The sequence below is a fragment of the Enoplosus armatus genome, chromosome 5, assembly GCF_043641665.1.
Source record: "Enoplosus armatus isolate fEnoArm2 chromosome 5, fEnoArm2.hap1, whole genome shotgun sequence".
NCBI lineage: Eukaryota > Metazoa > Chordata > Actinopteri > Centrarchiformes > Enoplosidae > Enoplosus > Enoplosus armatus.
Window position 1 is genome coordinate 13,196,204 of NC_092184.1, and position 19,317 is coordinate 13,215,520.

Sequence of the window (19,317 nt, forward strand, 5' to 3'; positions counted from 1 at the left end):
GATTTGGTATAATAATATCTTAAAGGCATTACTTCAAAGTGAACTCCTATATTAACAGCATATCTAATCTACAGGTTATTGATATAATAAGCTTGAATACAGAACCAGCACCAGACGGAGGGACCTCGAAAACCATGTTTTAGAAACACTACTGTAGCACACCGATCATTGAAAAATATTTGGACTCTAACACACCACCACACACTCATAGAACAAAACCATTTCAGTATGCAGAGATATGCATGTTCAGTATGTTTTGAGCAGAAACTGATGGTAAAGTAATCACCTGCATTTAATTTTTGGGCTTTTGTGATAATGCAAGATGTCAACACCATCCTCCTCGTTACGGGCAACAGTCCGTTCAAGTCCAATGTAATTGTCAGGCACTAAGACCCTTTAGGCTGTACACGTTTAAGAAAAACATCTCTGAGCTAACACTAACACACCCATGATTGCTGCACTGATGTTAGTGTAGAGTGGAGACCCAGAGCAGGACTTTGTAGGGAAACCCTGCAGGGACAGTGAGGATATCCGGGACAGACTCAAAGCAGCTTTACAAACATTAATGGGATGCTCTCGGGAGCTCGTAGGAGCACTGAGGGGAGGGAGTATTTCTTCAGGGTCATTTCAAACTCTCAACCCCTTCAGCGGGGTGGTGATACAGGCTCTGCTCCCAGGGAACTGTGGGTAAGGGCGAACAGGAAGTGGTCAGAGGAGGTGAATCAATGCCATATGACTCCACTGGATGACTTCCTCTTGCTTCCTCCGCCTACGCTCATCTTCACCGCTGCATTTTCTACATCTAGGTCTCATGTCCCGGTCCCACACATTTCTATCTTCTGTTTCTCTGTTCACTGACGCTCTTGACAACTGTGTTTGAAATGAAAGCCGAAGGGCTTGAGGGGTTTATCAGTGTGGACAAACTGCTCGGCATGATCTCACCTCCCCTCTCAAATCAGAGAAACAGGAAATTGCCTTGAAACAAAAGCAAACGAACAAAACGATGGTGATCCAGTGATTTGGACCGTTTTCATCAGCAGCAGCAGAGCGTCCCAAGTCACCTCCAACTTTCTGCATCTCATCCAATCCAGAAGATACATGACTGAAACCTGCTCCGGGCCGCTTAGTAGAAAGAGTACTGGTTCTCCACTGCTCGGGCCCTGCGAGTCCCGTCAGCGTCGTGGTAGTCCTCAGATGCGCCACTAGAGGCCTCCAGCAGGCGTTCAGAACTGTTGCTCCGGCTCTGTAACCCCCCTCCCACTCCTCCTCCAGTACCTGGGTCACTGCGGGAGAGGGAGGGAAGGGCGGTGGGTGAGGAGGAGGTGCTCGAGGAGAGCGGGGTATCAGGAGGGGGCCCTGCAGGTGCTGTGATCCCAGGAGGGTGGAGAGCTGGCTGGGCTGAATCTGTCCGGCAGCCTGCATCCCTGGGTGGAGTGAGTACTGGAGGCACAGTCACATCTGTAGCAGATTGTGGGAAGACGAAAGAAATCCTTTTAATACAAGACATATTAATAATATAGATTAATCTGATAGTTGTTTGTTGCTTTACACGGGAGAGCTGCGGGCAAAATGTTCCTTCATAGAGCAGCATGTAAACACAGACAGCCTCCTTTATTATCCTTTCTCTTGATGCCAAAGACACGCCTGACTAGTGTATCAGTAAAGCCTTCTTACGCCCTGAATCAAACCCTCACTCTATGTAAGTGTGTGTACGGGAGTGAGTGCATGAGTATGTGTAGATCCAGCATTTGGGGAAACAGAGGGCCTCTTTGTGACCACCAGGGTGGGTTGGGGCCGGAGTCTGGGCCTGAATGCAAAACTCCTGCGGTATAATCGCCCCCTCACTCTCCTGTACAGGAGGGCATTCATCCCATGCCAGGAGAGCAGAGGGCAGGAGCAGTGTTAGTATGGAGGAGGAGGAGGAGGCAGGTTCAGTGAGTTTTAGCTCTGCTTCCTCCATCTATAAGGACAAACCTCTGCTATCCATCAACACATTGAACTCTCTGGAAGTTTCTAGTCACCCCCCGTTATCCTCCATGAGGAGCGACTGTCAAGCTGAGACATTTCTTTATTTGAAACCACCTTCAAATTGTTTCCTAGCTCTCCAAGGCAGAAGCACCCTATTTTAGCACTTTGTTTTTACACAATAAGGCAGTTACACGATAACACTAAATGCTAAAACCTAGAGTAACATTGGCACATGTATTGAAGAGCCGTAACGTCAGTGAACTGACTCAGTATTAGTAGCAGTAGTAGTACTCACAGCGATATCTAGCTTAAGTTTGTCAACATTAGCCACCACAAGCTACTGGTCATACCAGACCAGGTAATGTCTGTAGCAACAAAAGAATACTGAACTGAGTGAGCGTTTGTTTTGTTCCTAATTCTTAGCAGTAGTGCCAAGAAGTAGGAATTTAAGCACAAGTACATTTTAGGCATGAAAAGTAATGTTAAAAAAAACACCTTGACGTCAACTGTTAAATCAAAATATGTGTGGTGCAGGTGCACCATCTAGGGCCTCTCCAGTTAAATATATGACTGGTTTTAAGCTTGTGTGTGAGCAGTTTACATTCGTGTGGCGTGTACCTGTGGTGGAGCTTCGCTGCACTTGTACATAGGAGCGTAATGTGATGTCAGCAGAGCCTCCAGACTCGAGGGGGATGGGGTGGGCGTGGAAGTGTCTCAACATGTCTGACACGGTGTGGAACCACAAGTGGTGGACGTGGCACTGCCCATTCTCATTCACCGACAAACGCAAATGCTGGAGAGGGGAGAGGGAAGGGAAAGAGGGGGAGACAGGACATTATGAAGGGTGAGAAAGGTTTAGGATTCAAAGGAATGAAGAGGGAGAGATAGATGGTAAAAGAGAGGGTAGGGAAAGAAAAAGACACAACACAGAAAGGCAGAGAATTGCAGTGTGAGACACAGTGAACGTCTGAAACAGACAGACCAAGACAGAGGTCAGGACTTTATCTGAGAGGCGTCTCGCTGTGGGAGCAGAGTGACAGAATGCCAAGGCTGACACCAGAGGAAGAGGCGCTTCCTCAACACTGCCGGCTGGCAGGATGTGATGTGCAGGGATCGTGTTACGTAAGAGAACACAAAACGTTGCCATTACTGCATCTTTTCCAGGACCTGAACAACCTAGGTCTGCTGTGAGCTGCAGTAGCTGCATCCCAAAATGTCATCAGAACAAGCTTGAGTGAATTCAATGCTGCTGCAGAGCAGGACTGCAGCTGGGAGGAGAGATGAATGTATTCTAGTGCAGAAACAGCACGGCCATTCATTATTTAAAGAACACAAAATCCATCTATGACATTTTTGGTAATTGATTAATTGTTTTACGTCTTCTATCGAGTAAAACAACTGGTTCCATTTTCTCAAATGTGAGAATTTCCTCCTTTTTCATTTCATATCACTTTAAATTAAGTTTTTTTTTGTTGTTGGTCAGACAAAATAAGCACATTGAAGTCAACTTTTGACTCTGGTAATAAAGTAAATTGAATATATAAACTAAACTAAACTATCAATACTTTAACAAATAATTAAAAATAATAGTGGCACCCATAATCTTCATGTATATAACACACAACCATCTGTTATTTTATAGACTCAGTCACATAACATGATGCTACTTCTCCTCTCTTGTTGTCTCACCTTGGCTTTGCCCTGAAAGTTGAAGGTGAGGACGTACTCGCCCGGCCGCGTCTCGCTCTGACGAATCACGAAGAGCCCGTGGCTCCTGGTCCCGCCCGCGAGCACCAACTGAGCCGCACGCACGCGGGACAGCGTACCATGGAACCATGGGTAACCTGCCAGGCTGGCGTCGCCATCTGACTCTTTAGCTCCTTCACTGCCACCTGAACAGAGTCCAAACAAATCAGTGTTTTTATTCTCTAACTCTAATCTTTTGCTTTTATACTGAGTGTCTGGAGAGAAAAGGACATGTATGGGTTTTTACCTGCAGCAGAGTTGGAGCCCTGGGCCTCCGGCGACTGGAGGAAGCGCTCTAAAGGCATGTGGGATGGGTGCTGGGTGAAGGGGGATTCCCTGCAACGGACTGAGGGGGCGCTGTAATGCTCTGCTGCTGTAGGACACGACCTCTCAGGAGCACGATATACACCTAAACACATGTTTTAACACATTTATGTGGCTCGAAATATTTAAATGTTATGTAACAGTGGGTCTTTGCTCACCCTCAGACAGCAGCTCACAGCTGCAAGAGGCCACCATGGAGCAGTCTTTGGAGGCCTGACCATGAGGACACGACGCCAGCTCAATGTCATCGCCGCTGTCACTGTACACAAGCAGGCGGGTCAGGAGAACCGCAAGAACGTATACACATACAAACATCACCGAGTCCTAACACACAGCTCTACACACATCCTACAAACATGGAAACAAATAATCTTTCTGTTTACGTCCTGAGCTGCACCGACAAACGTCCACTGACCCAGGAAACTGAGGAGGAATGTCAGTGGTGCAAGCTCGCCCATGTTTGTGCTAAAGCAACCTGTCAAAAACTCCACTAATTTGATGATTAATGACTGTGTGTGTTACCCGCCCTTTCCCATCCACCCTTCCCCCCTCTCTACGTCCCTCTCTTCTCTCCATCTTCAGCCAACAGCAAATATTTATCTGGTGGTTTACCCAGGGTCTATGCAGTCCTGGATGTCAGCAACCCAGGAGTTTTTCTGCAGCGAGTCGATGGTTTCCAGGATGTACTCTCCCCCGTTTTCCACCTGTGGAAGCAGCCAAACACTGCCATCACACACTGAGCTCTGTTCCACGGGCCACATCAGGGTACAGAGCAGGGCAAAGCCAATGTTAAATCAGCAAGGGCATGGGCTAGCTAGTTTTATAGCATTTATATCTGAAACTGAGGGAGGTGCAGTTGTCTTAATGTGGTTGTAAAATGGTTGCAGTTCCTACCTTAAGAACAAAAGTGTTGTCCTTGTCAGGCATCTCCAGCGGCATGGTGGTCCTCACCTCCACGATGGCTGACAGAGGGATGCTCACTTTGGGCTTTGAGGACTGAGAAGTGCGAACAGACACAGATTAACATTTAACAAACATTTAACTTGGCACAATAGTGGTAACCTAGACATAAGTTTTCACAAGTGAAGGTCGGAACAGCCACAAGGTCATAAGATCAATCCAAAACATTTCTTCTGTGGTCTTCTCACTGGTTAGAGGTGGTGCGGGAGGGCACCAGTGTAATGTCACCAAAAACCAGAGTAAGCAATTATGAGAGGTTCAAAGTTAAATTAAATCCTTCATTACATCCTGTAGGAGGCAACTGCAACACTCGTAAAAGTAGTAACTTTATATTTTACGACAAAAAAGTGCTAAATAGAGCTTTAAATTATTGGTACAGGTTTAAACAGTACCACTTTACCCTCTCTCTTTAGTGTGAAACACACCCAACTTCTCCCAACCCTCAAACTTCTCCTTCACACACAATAATTAAGTGGTAACATGCAGTCTGAATCTTTGGTTCAGCCTTAACAGCAATGAACTACACCTGACTGTAAATAATTCATTTCAATAAAATAAAGCCAACATTAAAAGAGTAGGAAAGAGTTTACAAAAGATTGCAAAATCTGCAAAAAATCACTCCACAGCTCAGTTTTTATGCAGTCTCTTTCTTTCTCACTGTGTTTCTCAGCGATTATTCCGGCTGACTGACTGTAACAAACATAAAACAGGAGGATTTCACAAGAGGGTGAACACAGTAGTGATGCTACGTTCACAGGCGATCCGATTATTCTCAGCAGCTCTTTGGTACAAACGAAGGGATCCGAGTCGTACTTGTTGAGAGCCGTTCTTTTTCTCGTTGTGCCCAGATATCACTGCCTGCCCTGAATCCTCTCCCCTTTACGTGAACAGTGAGAGCCAGCCAGTCACAGATGAGTTTATTTAGTGCTGCTACACCTCGTCCACACATGCAAAATGAAGTTATATTGGTGGGATGTCTAACACCCCCCCCCCCCCCCCCCCCCACAAAAAAAAGAACGATGAGCCATTCTCAGAAAGGAATGGAGCCATAAGATCCGACTTCCTTCAAAGAGACGTAATTCCCACTACACAGAAAACATCCTGGCCTCAGTTTGCCCTCTGCAGAGAGTTGGATCCAGGCGATAATCTTAACAGATCCAATGAGTGTGTTTGAAGCGGTGAGCTCTGTGTGTGTGTGTGTGTGTGTGTGTGTGTGTGTGTGTGTGTGTGTGTGTGTGTGTGTGTGTGTGTGTGTGTGTATTTATTCCTGTGTGTGTATTTATTCCTGTGTGTGTCAGGAGAAGCAGAGCGACAAGGAGGCTGACTGATGGTCTGGCAGAGGCTTATCAGCTGATCTGTCTGGAGCAACACTGTTCTCATCTTGATCTGCCTGTGTAGCTGGCTGCCGTCCACGCCCACAATTCCTTTCTCTGGATCAAATGTCAAAAACCACTTCCTGTATTAAACCATTTGACCATTTCCTGCAACTCTCTACTGCGGACAGCACAGACCCAGTGCTCATACTGTCTGGTGAAATGTATGTGCTCCACCACACAGCTCTTACAGGAAATAAGTGTGTAGTTGGTGTGGTCAATCTTTCTATTCTGTCGTGTGGTCTTTTTGTTACAAAAGTAAAAGGCCAGTCCACCCAAATGGCTAGTTATCCACAAAAATAAGAAAACTGCATCAGCAAACAGCAAAAATGGCCCAAAAAGCTTTTACAATTCTTAGGCATCTTTTTTTTATCATGATAACAAACAATTCCTGTGATGTGTTACAGCTGCTCTTACTCTTTCGTTATTGCATGTTGCTTTGGGCGGTGTGAACCAGAGAGTGGGTCGTCTCAGGGCCTGCTGCTGTGTCATAATGCAGGCAGTTAGCGTGCTGCAGTGTGCCGTCTCTGCCACACTGAGCAGCCGGCAGATTGATAGCCCTGACAGGGACGGAGCCAGAGCCAGTCAGCCAGGAGCAGGCACGAGCGAGGTTTTATGAGTCCGTTTATCTCTTCGACACTGTTGACCCTGCACTGTTATGATTTGTAAGATCTGAATAGGATGGCAGTGATAAAACAACTCAGAGTGTCTGCAGGGAAGGCCCATCGAGATGTGTGTGTTTAATTAATGTGTCACTTCAGAGCAGCTCTGAACTTCCTCTTAATCTAAACCTAGTCGACGGCTGATGATAATTTCCCCATGTGTGGACGTTAATGGAACATAACACATGAAACTGCTGAAGCACAATTATTAAGTTTCATTTTTCATGTTCCCCTTGTGGCTCTCACAGAGTTTTTGAGTGACTCACAAAACTATTTTGGTTCCTATTTTCAGTTTGTCACAGCAGACAGTTTGCCAAAGACCAAGAACCAATCAATATTTATTTTTTGCACATGAAAGGGAATCTTAGTGATCTGCTCCCGTTTACAGAAATCAATGTAACAGCTTCCTCTCTCTCTCTCTTTCTCTCTCTCTCTCTCACAGTCTCCGGTTCTCTCTACCAGCCCCCCCCCCCCCGGTCCTTACCCCTCTCCCCCTCTCTCCGCAGCCTTATCCCCACATTCCCACCAGCCATGATCAAAGGACAGTGGCAGATTTACACACACTCAGCTGCACAGCCTCCTGGCTTTCTTAAGGTCAGGGGCAATGATCTGGAAATCCTATATAGACAAATGTGAAGTGTGCATGCATGCACGTGAGTGCGTGGTTCAACTTTATATCTGGGATTCATGAAGGGCTGCAACTAATGATTGTTTTCATGAATTATTTATGTTTGATCATTTTCTTAGTCAATCGTTGACTTGTCATGAGGAGTTGGAAATGCACTTGTCCTCCTGCTTTTAAACAGTAGCTGGATGAAATTACTCCTTCACCGTACTTTGCTCTGATAGAGGTGGTTCTCGTGAAAAGGTTAATAAGATTTGGGGGCCGTTTTTTAAGTGGTCTGGATAAAGACATGGACTCTAAACCCCAATAAGGCCTGTGGATGTCAAGTGTTAATCATTTTTTTGTCTATTTTAGTTTTGGTCAGGCAGGGGTGGTGGAAAGATCTAGCGTTTGCTGCAGTGGACGTAAATACTTAACTACTTATACTAAAACTGTTAAAAGAGAGAGAGAAATGAGTGAAGAAATGGGAAAAACGCACCTCTCACTTTTCAAGAGAGCAGTGTGAGGTCTTCTTAACTGATTGTTTTGGCTGAACAACAGTCAAAAAACCAAAGACGTTTAGTTTACCATAATATAAAACAACATTGAAATTGGGTGTGTTTGTGTACCTTGGGTGGTACGTAGAACTCCAGCAGGAACCTCTCCCCTCCTTCCTCCCTCTTCGTCTTCCTCAGCAGCAGTCGGCACTTCTGCCACTGTGCAGCGCCCATACAGTTTGTGTCATCAGCCACCATGAACCTCAGCGCTCCCTCCCTCTGGATCTCCAGCATCTCAGCCTTGTGGCCCTGGGAACCCCTGGGAAGCCGCAGCTTTTGGGACCACCTCTCTCCCCCTGCAGCCTCCCCTCCTCCTCCTCCCCCGCCTCCCCCATTAGCCTTCCTGGCTCCAGCAGAAGGACCTTCAGGTTCAGGGGAGGCCCGTCTGTGCCACATCTCCTTCACCCCGTCCACCACACACAGGCTCATGTTCCTCAGGGAGAAGCCCTTCTTGAAGCGAGCCTTTGGGTGGCTGACCGACACGTCCTCTGAGCTGCGGGACTGTCCCAGAGCAGACACCTTGTGAGCCTGCTGGGGGCCTCGGGAGGCAGTGGTGCCACTGCCTCCCCCATCTATCCCTCCCCCTCCGCTGTCCATACTGTCCAGGGATTCACTTGAAGCCCCGGCGTCCTTGCGTCTCTGGTAAAGGTCGTGACCGTAGGACAGCGGGCAGCCCTGGATTCCCAAGAAAGGAACTATGCTGTACTTGGGCGCTGGGCTGGAGCCGTCCTCCCCTGGAGAGGACGCCTGGTTCTCCCGGGCCTGGGTCAGCGCTGCAGAGAAGCACTCCAGGAAGTGATGGGCAAAGTGCTGTGAGAAGCTCACATCGGCACCGGGCGAGTCGTAGCACGGGTTCTCCGACAGGAAGCGCTGGAACTTGTCAGCGAAGTCTGCAGCGGTGGCTCGAGCATGGAGCTCACAGAACTCTCGCCAGTCAGGCAGTGGGCACGAGGAAGAGAGCTCCGGGCTACCGGGCACCACCGCTCCGTTCATCACTGGGCCATGCCAACCCACCGAGGAGAGGCTGGAGAGGAGGAAGACGAGCAGAGTGTTAGTGTGGATGCAAGCAAAAGATTGCAGCATGTATTTTTATAACTCCTGGCTTTGAATCAGACGTACAACAGATGTGGAACTGCCTGCATGTGTGATGGTGCAAAGAATAAATAATGATAAATGACCAGCTTGTGTCTGTCATTATAATATTTATATTTATTCTCCCATTTTTATGTCAATATCATTTTTGTTTCACATCAAAGTCCTCTCCAATCTTCACTATTGCCACATCCCATCATATAAAATATGCAACTTAACATCTTTCAAAGTGATAACCAGGACCATAGCCAGGAGGAGTCCAAGACACCAAAATTAGTCTTTTTAGTCTTAACATTTTCTTGATTATTTTGATTTAGTTTTACATCTTATTCATTTAGTTAATTGTTCAGTCCTGTGAAAACCATGTCTCCAAGAAAAACATGTCTGTTGTCAGCTTTGTGACAAGAAAACGCATTAAGGTTAAAAACACCAAATTTGGACATACATGGTTTTCAATTTTCATTGACTCTGCACAAATATATTAAAAACACTGGAATCAGTCTATGAAACATCCACCTGTGTAGACCATAAACTCCCTCCTGGTCTCTAAAACCCCCAAATTCCCTTAAAATTTCTGATGCCATGATCTCATTGTCCTCAGTGGTAACTACAACAAGCATGAACCAACAACCTCTTTCACTGTGGTGGGAATTTATTCACTTTAAAGAGCCCAGAATCTGTGACAGCTTCAAGATTATGCACAGGATTGGCACTGAAGGTTTGAAAATGACAGATTCAATGTGACAAGAGATCGAAAAGAAAATCCAGTACAGCAAGCTGGGGTCTCCATCAGTTACCAATGATGGTTTCTGACAAGCACTCTGAATTATCTAGAAGCGTGTTCTGTCAGTGCAGGTTAATAGAGACAGACTGATCGTGCAGCTCTTCTTTAAGTCCCATCGATCTCACTCACTGTTGTTTTTCCACATAATGAGTATTTTCTTAAGACCACAGTTGCTCTCATACACTCATCCTTACATTCCTCTGTGTGTGTGTGTGTGTGTGTGTGTGTGTGTGTGTGTGTGTGTGTGTGTGTGTGTGTGTGTGTGTTCGTATGACTCAGTCCTCAGCGCTGCTTCCCTCTCTGGCCCAATCGGTGCCAAACCACATCACATCACTGATAAAACTCTTCTCTCTTTGGTCTGCAGTGGGGATCTAACACATCAGAGTCATAACCACCATTGTGTCAGTAGCAACATCCAGGGCCTGTTTTCACCCCCTTCCTTCTCTCTCTCTTTCTTTGCACATCAGTACATCAGTGACTAATACAGCATCAGTGAATAGTGTCGCACATTCAAACACATGTTGGTTTGATTATTGTTGTCTGTAAATCACGCAGATAAAAGGAAATCATCTGAGTGGGCAGGCTGGGTGACATACGCACGGGGACAGCCAACACTCCCCAAGCTGTGAAAGCTTATTCTCAGAGCTGCTTCTCTTGGCAGTTCACTCACAACAGGCGCTCAAATGTTTGCTTTCTGAAATTGCACTCTTAAAACCAAAATCACGCACACATGCACGCACTTTCACTGCAGAGTTTCCTGGAATTTCTCCTGCAAGCAGCTTTATTGTCATTTTCAAAAGCATCAGTGTGGGTTGTCTTTTCATAAAGGATTAGCGCAAAAAACTCTCCACTGGAATTAAGTCTGACACACACATTCAACTACAAGCCAATCTGTCTCTCATTCCCTCTTCTTTCCTTCTCCCACAGATCTGAAACAGACAATATGCCAGATCAGAGACAGGATATGATGAGGTGAAGTTTGCAGTTTACCCAGCTCTTTGAAAGACTGTCTGTTAGCTCATCGCGTAGAGAGAGAAACTCTTGAATTTCAGAGGAATGCTGTGATGGATGGAGACACTTGAGGGTAAAGGAAACGGTGGGATTAGAGAATAAAAATTAAAAAACAGCAAAGAAAATGTCTCCCTTATCTGTATGGATGTCCCACAGGAATCTAAAGTGCCAATACTGACGCCATTTAGCTTCATTTTACTTTACCTAGTGTGCAGAAGTGGTTCTCAAATTAAGTAAGCTTAATTAATTAATTCATGCAGCACTTGGGTAGGCTGAACACTGTGTTGCTGTTGCCCCCCCCCCCCCTCTGAGATGGGAGCGCTTTCATAACCTGTCATCAGGTGACAGAAATACATCTTGACAGGGGAAAAAAGACGAGGGAAGATGTTGGATTCTGTGATGGTGATCAAATCCACAAACTGATGACAAACTCAGAGAGAGAAGAAAGGAAAAGAAAAGGTATATGTATATTATAAACAGTATATAAGCTGTTACTAATAGCTTTATTAATGGTTAATATATCCTTTACATAACAGATAAACCGATTTTTCACAACCTGGCAACCCAAACTTTGTTCTTATAGTGGCTTATAACTGATTAGTAAATGTTAATAACCATTAATAAAGCGATTAGTTACAACTTAGAAACCTTTTATAAAGAGTGCCTTATTAGAAAGTTGATACATGTATTGAACTAAAAGGTAAAATCACTTTCATTCATGAATCCATCACTTCATTCATACAAACATCCATCCATTCACTCCTTCAAGCCACATGAGATTTGTAAGCTAAACTGCTAATCACCAAGTGTTGTTGTAATAATTATCTTGCTCCCCCTGTGAGTGTGTATGTGTGTGTGTGTGTGTGTGTGTGCTGCTGCTGCTGGCTGCGAGGAAGTCAATACCCATTCAGCTATTTAAAAACCTGCACTGGGCCAACTTTCCACTCCTTCAGCAGAAAAACAACAACACATGGTGAGGTGCATTTCTCCAACTCCTGCCCTTCCGCAAAGATGAGGATGTGCCTCTCTCAAGGATACTGAACTGTATGCCGCGCCCACACACACACACACACACACACACACACACACAAATTCACTCATCGAGTCAGCATGAAACTCAAGCCATGAGACGCTGGAGGAAGTGGACAGCAATAGGATTTTCTGAGGCTCAGCAGACTGACGCAGACTACATACTGCAAAGCACACAGGGGGATACAGAAGAACATTTACTCAAGTACTGTACTGTACTTAAGTTCAAGTTTAAGGTACTTGTACTTTACATGAGTATTTCCATTTTATGCTACTTTATACCTCTACTGCACTACATTTTAGAGGGAAATATTGTACTTTGTATCCATTATATTTATTTGACAGACATTTACATAAAAACATGTGATACGCTTTTAAAATTGTTTTAAAAAACACATTTTTAAGGATTCAATCAGTGGTGTCTGGTTGGGGCCCTTTGTTGTGTTTCAAACGTCCATGAGTTGTCAGCAGTTCCAGCAAAGAGACTTGTTCCCCTCTAAATTTCTCAGATTGTTTATTTCAAATAACACTTACAGGTCCAATGAAGTAAAAAATATTCTATATTTCACACAAAAAAGCAAAGATTAGAGAAAAGTCCAAAAGATTAAAACAGATTTCTTTAACAGAACTTTCCTCTCCCATTAATCATCTCACGAGCTATCAGATTTATTTTGTGACCCTCTGGAGGGGGACGGACCCCCCAATCAGTGGACTGAATCAGGTTGTGGTCAGAAGTAAACCAGGCTTGAAACTTTCAGCCAGAGAGGGCAGCAGAGGGCTGCTTTTCAGCCTGGTGTTAAATTACTCTTTGAGTTGATATACTTGTTAGCAAGCAGCTGCTTATTTACACATCCAGCAGTTACAGAGCAGAACATTATCATTCATTCTGAGTTGTGCTTCTGGCGACCTGATGAATGAAAGTCAAATATTAACTCTCTTTTTGCTCTGTTTTTGGTCTCCACCACCTCCTGGGGGAAACATCTGGCTCTGTAGCTGCTAAGTGCTCCACTATGTTCACCAGCTAGTCGCTTACTGTGTCCAGCTGCTGTGTGGAGCAGGTAGTGCACAGTGGGTTGAAAACAGTAAAGAGCTGAAACTCACTATAAAGCTCCATAAAGTCGAGGGCAGCTGCAGATTGAGGTGATAATTCTCTGTAGGTTCATCACTGCGAGCGAGTCCTTTCACATTGTCTCAGTGTTTTCACATTTTTCACATTTCACAATTTGATACATTGCTATATGTACATATGTAAATATCGATTACAGCTACTTTAACATTTTACTTCTTGAATAAAGGACTTTTACTTGTAATTATGTATTTTTACACTGTTGTATTGGTACTTTTACTTGAGTAAAGGATCTGAGTACTTTTTCCCCTGCTGGAGGGGGACATGTTTTTGCTCCATAGGCCAGCTGCTAAAACAATCAGTGAGCGTGTGGAGGTGGAGGAGACAAGGGGAGCATAAAGAAAGGGAGACACACTGCAGGATGAGGGGGAGCAGAGGCACCATGTGGAGTCTCACATCCCCACGACTCCCCTCAGTCCTCTTTTCTCTCTTTCTGAGGCTGAGGGGAGTCGAGGGGAATCTAAAAGTGTTCACCTCCATCCTTCAGGCCTCAGACGTCTTTCCCCCTCCTGTGTCTCTTCCCTATCTGTTGTAAAAATCTGCCACTACTGTGCCCCTCCTCCTCCTCCTCCTCCTCCTCCTCCTCCACCTCCTGCTGCTTCTTTACCCGGGGGAGCGCGGCTGATATCTCTGTCAGATGGTTGGGAGCTCTGTCTGTAACAGTAAACTGACTGGTGAGGAGAGGAAAGACACATTACTGTGCAGGGAGAAGCTATCAACTGCAGCCTGCAAAACACATCGTACACGCTACGTTCGCTTCATGTACTTTGTAGAGCCCTCACAGGACAGAACCGCGCAGAGCCAAGAATTACATATGCTTGATTAATACTGTGGTGTTGTGGGCCGTAATACAGAGCTACTGAGGAAATGATACTGTAGCCAAGCATAACGGATATACAAGGATCTGTGTTTTTAAAGCTGTGTGTACACATACCTCCGTGTACTCAGAGAGATAAACACTATATATGTAGTTTAACAGACTCCTACGTCCAAACACAGCAGTTTCATGGCAGCGGCACACCCTAACCCTGGTATAATCTACTCTAACTCTTTTTAAACTGTCACTATTTATGTCTGATTTTTAATAATATGTGAATCCTTTGCAGTTTTCAATGTCATATGCACATCGATTTGTACAACTAACAATACATTTGTGGCAGATTTAAGGTAAAACCTGAGCTTGTTCTGGGTCAAAATGACCATTTTTTAGTTTGGGTGAATAACAGTATCATATATAATAACACTAACACCGGGTCAAAACAAGCCATTTGTACTGGGTAAAGTTAACCCAGTATTGTGTCTGTGCTATATCGACATAAACATACCAGGGCTGCTAGAAATATCTACTTAATGACAAACCCTAAGACCAAAATTAACACTCCATTTGCAGCTCAAAAGTATCCATATATCCATATATAGCCATATCAGCATAAATATGATGTTTTGTTTTGATATGTTGCTCTGTGGGGATGCTGAAGGAGGACAGAAAGAAAAGCAGACACTGACACAAGAGGGGAGTCACACTAAAACAAAAAATGACTCACCTACAGAAGTCAGATTATTACAGGAGACATCCAGGGGTGTGTGTGTGTGTGTGTGTGTGTGAATATGTGAACCAGCTTCAACACTGAACAAAGAGAAAGGATGGAAGGAAAATCAGAGAACAGGAGGGAGAAATCGCAGATAGAGAGGTAGGATGAGGGATGGGGATCAGACGTTGTGGTAGGAGGAAGAGCAGAAGTCGGGGTCAGCGGTAATAGAACCCCTTTCTTTACCTACTTTTAGATCTCTCCACTTCAGAGCAGCCGGTCAGTGACCTTTGACCTGACCCCTGATAACCTCGTCCCTCCCTGATGCAACTGAATGTTGTCTGGAGAGTTTGTATCAACGCCACACAGGACCACCAGAGTGTCTACCTTCACTGTGACATGCACACTGACAGACATTATGAAAGGTATCCAGTCCTGATCTAGACACTGATACACCAACCTGCATGAAGCTATCTGTGTGTGTGTGTGTGTGTGTGTGTGTGTAGACGCAGACAGATGCAACTAGTGATAAAAAACCAGACATGATGAGAAGATGGAGAGCGGACATTCCTGAGCAGTGGTGGAGGAAAAATATCCCCTGTGACTGCAACTAATGATTCTTTTCATTATGGATTCATCTGCTCTGCTGATTATTCATCAATCTATTGATTTATTTGGTTTGTAAACATTCAGAAGATAGTGAGAAAATCATAATTACCCAGACCCCAATCAAAATAATTTAAAGGAAAAAGCTGCAAATCTTCACATTTGAAAAGCTGGAACCATGAAATGTTTTTGCGTGAAACTGACTTAAACATTTATCAAAATAGTTGCCATTTTTCTCAAAAGTCAATTTTCTATTGTTTCAGCTGTACTTTTGTTACACTGTTGGATAGTTTAATTCATAACAAAACATCAAATAGTCAAAGCTCTTCGTATGTTTTGTATACAAAAATCTTAATTTGTAAAGCAACTAGTAACTTATGCTGTCAGATAAATGTAATGGAGTAAAAAGTACAACACTTCCCTCTGAATTGTAGTGGAGTAGAAGTATAAAGTGGATACTCAAGTACAGTAAAAGTACCTCAAATTTGTACTTCAGTAAATGTACTTATAGTTACATTCCACCACACCACCAAACTGTAACTGAACACATACAAACTGACCACAGCTCACCAGTCTGCCTGTGGGTTTTTCACTACTTCTAATTATGTAGGTGGCAGAGTTTCATCACACAGATATTAAACACATTCATTAGCGTGCCCTCCACCAGCAGGCTCTCTCTCTCTCTCTCTCTCTCTCGTGGTTTCTCTGGCGAGCAGTGACAATGTAAATATTGAGTGAGCTCAGGCATCCATATGGCAGCCAGCGATAAAGGACAGAGCGCGTGGGAGACGCACATTCTGCCACTGACTTCACATTTCCTGTCTCTCACCCACCAGGTCTAACTAATTTCACAGATGACCACAGGCCTCTCGCGGAGGAGAAATACTGTGCAACCTGCAGTCTAATAATCACACTAACGGTACCTGCAGAGGGTGGACACAATAACATGTAATGTGACTTTTTGCACATTTTGACACAACATGCCTCTGTGGTGTTGGATTTTATTGGCCAACTATGGATTGGTCATTGCCATTAACATTTTTCATAAATGTATTTTCTCATATTATCATATTTTGTACTTTTAAGTATGTATTAAGTATTTATTAAGTTTCATGTGTGAATGAATGTTTGTGTGTATTCTCAAAATGCCCCTTTAGAGATGAGTAAAGTACTTTGAATTGAATTGAGATATGAAGGGCCGCAACGAGAAATCATTTTCAATTTTTTTCCAGATTTTTGATTTGTCGTTAAGTCTGTAAAATATCAGAAAATAGTCAAACATGGCCGTCGCAAGTTCCCAGGGCCCAAACTGTTATCAGCCTCAAACCCAAACATATCTGATATCTGAATTATTAGATATAAAACAGGGGAAAGCAGCAAAGCCTCCGTTTCAGCGGCTGGAGTTTGGCATTTTTGCGTGATAAATTACATGAAAATGAATCAATAATGAAATGCGTTATTGATTGACTAATAGATTCATTGCTTCATTGTTTCAGCACTACCTCTAGGAAGTATTGCAATCCAATATCCCTGTAATATACTAATATAAATTCTAATTTTGTGACGATTACGCTCTTCTTATTTGTTGAAATGCTGTCAGACAGGGGTTGACTCAGCTGAAGCATTTCCATGATGATGTTTCATTGGATTGCGTGATATTATAAAGTGCTCTTGTTATTTTGTCCACCCCTCTGCAGAATATATATAGTCTAGCCTGAGTGGTGTACATCGCTTGGCTTGGGTCAGCTCACGTTTTAGTGAAAGAATCTTTGTAAAATGTGTCTTTAGAGGGATTCTGCTTGAATATAACAACAAAACAACATCTTTAATAGAATATTATATATTTTAGTTAATATATAACTAAGGAATAAAGAAAATATTTGCTATATAATAAGGTCTTGTCCTTAATCAGGCTACTATAAAACAGCGTCAGAGATACAACTTGACTGTATAGGAGTATTATCAGAATATTAGACGTAAAGGCCTATATTAAACATTGTGTGGTGATGTATTGGATTGCATTATGCTGTAACGTGTTCTTGTTATTCTGTCCACCCCCCTGCAGAGTATATGTAGCCTGGGTGTACTTGGCATACTGTATGAGCTTGGGTCGGCTCTGAAAAGCTTAACTTTGATGTATCTCTGCTTGCTTTTAGAGGGCTGCTTAGCTGCTTAAATATTACAACAAAACAACATCTCTAATAGAATATTATATATTTTAGTTATAGAATAAGGAAAATAAATAATTGTCTTTGATGAGATCACTATAAAATCACAACATAGTGCCAGAGAGGCAGTATAGCCTCACAGGAGGATCATCAGGATATTACAGTGATGTAAAGGCCTGTGTAACAGCAGTATCCTGCTAAAATCAGGCTCATTAGGCTGCATATTAACTGACTGTAGCCTATAAAAAGATACATGAGAGAAAGTCAATAGCAGGCCTAGAGCAGGCCTACTGCAGGCCCAGAGAGCCTATTTAAAGCCAACAGTGGGTCGTTGTGCAGGCTGCGTAATGGACTTCATGAATGGGAATCGGCAGCAGCCTCCTGCTGAATGGCTGACAGCTCCAGGTCCAGAAAGCTGGGGGATGAATGGGAGCCTGCGTGCGGAGTCACGAGTCAGTACACTGATTCTGGATCATCTCGAGCGGGCCTGTACATCACATCACATCAGATCAGATCACACCAGGGCCCTGAGCCGTCCTGTGACTGACCAGACTTTACTCCCTCTAGGCTATTAAATGGATTATCGGAAAAGCCCCCCCCCCCCCTTTTTTTTTTTACACCGCGACCCTCCTCGAGTCTAGGAAGCCTCACCCGCATCTCTAACGCCTAAAAACACGAGCCGCGTTCATCCGCCGACTGCACTTGTTCTCTGCCATCAAGAGCCGATTGTTAACGCAGGATTCATCGCCGACTGTGGGGATGAATCGGGGGTTTAACACCAAAACACACCAGCCTCTCCTCCTCTCCTCATCCTCCTCATCCTCCTCCTCTTCAGCATCTGGAGGTTTGTTGTTGTTCTCCCGATGCTCGCCTCTCTCTCCTGACAGCAGCAGCACATGAAAAAAACCCTCCGCAAGATGTCTAATCAGAAACGTCAGGATGGTCCAGACGCGCTAAATGAGAAGTAAAAACGCAACAGCGGCGGCTCTCACCTCAATACAGGACTGGTTTCATGCCGCTGGTGCCTCTGAGGCGAGCCTGGTTTTGCTGTGAGGATGTTGTCGTTTATTCAGGATCAAACATGATTATTCCCTCCTCGTGTGATGCTCTCCTCTCCGGGTTACACGCGCTCACTGCCGGCCAGCTCTCCCTCCATCTCTCCGCCCGACGCACTGTGCGGCTGTACCTCTTGGCTCTGCTGTCCACAGACCACCGACAAGCCGGAGAGATTCAGAATAAAAGGCCACTTCCGGTGACTACTTTCAGAATAAAGCCCCAAGCTGCTGAACAAACGAGAAGCCTGTATACGTTTATTGCTGTCAGGGGGATCAACATTTCACCCAAAAGTCCCATGTTCATTGCATTTTACTGTGTTTTGGTAATTTGATTTGCAGTTCTGTTACTTAGAGAACTACTTTACGCTTCATGGGTAATTTCCTAATAACAACCTGGAGAGGACTAACTAATTAATAGAGATTATATTAATATAATTATAGAGAAAACAGAGACAATATTGTGAGACAGTTGTTTGAGTTTAGTTTGTTGATTTATACACAAATTAAATTAAAATAAGTCGTAATTATAAACTACAGTAATATTAAATAATAAGTACTGAGAATAGTTGGAAGTATTATACTCCAAATGTTTTGAATTTTAGACTTCATGGTACACAATTTCTACATATTTCATGTTTAGCTGACCGGCTGTGCATTGACTTAAAGACTTTCTAACACTAGCATTTTTCCCAAGATTGATATCAAATTACATTCTTTCCATTA

At 44.1% G+C, this 19,317-nt stretch overlaps 1 protein-coding gene across 1 annotated transcript; it reads right to left on the reverse strand.

Annotated features, from left to right (window-relative positions):
* Positions 1-1,067: 1,067 nt before the first annotated feature.
* LOC139285665 (SH2B adapter protein 2) lies at positions 1,068-18,689 on the reverse strand. Its single transcript, XM_070906273.1, has 9 exons — positions 18,532-18,689; positions 8,267-9,218; positions 4,933-5,034; positions 4,651-4,742; positions 4,197-4,297; positions 3,962-4,123; positions 3,658-3,860; positions 2,587-2,761; positions 1,068-1,458 (listed from the first exon to the last, which is right to left on the reverse strand). The coding sequence occupies exons 2-9, from the start codon at positions 9,185-9,187 to the stop codon at positions 1,124-1,126; spliced, it is 2,091 nt and encodes a 696-aa protein (XP_070762374.1). The 5' UTR covers positions 9,188-9,218; positions 18,532-18,689; the 3' UTR covers positions 1,068-1,123.
* Between the last annotated feature and the right edge of the window lie 628 nt (positions 18,690-19,317).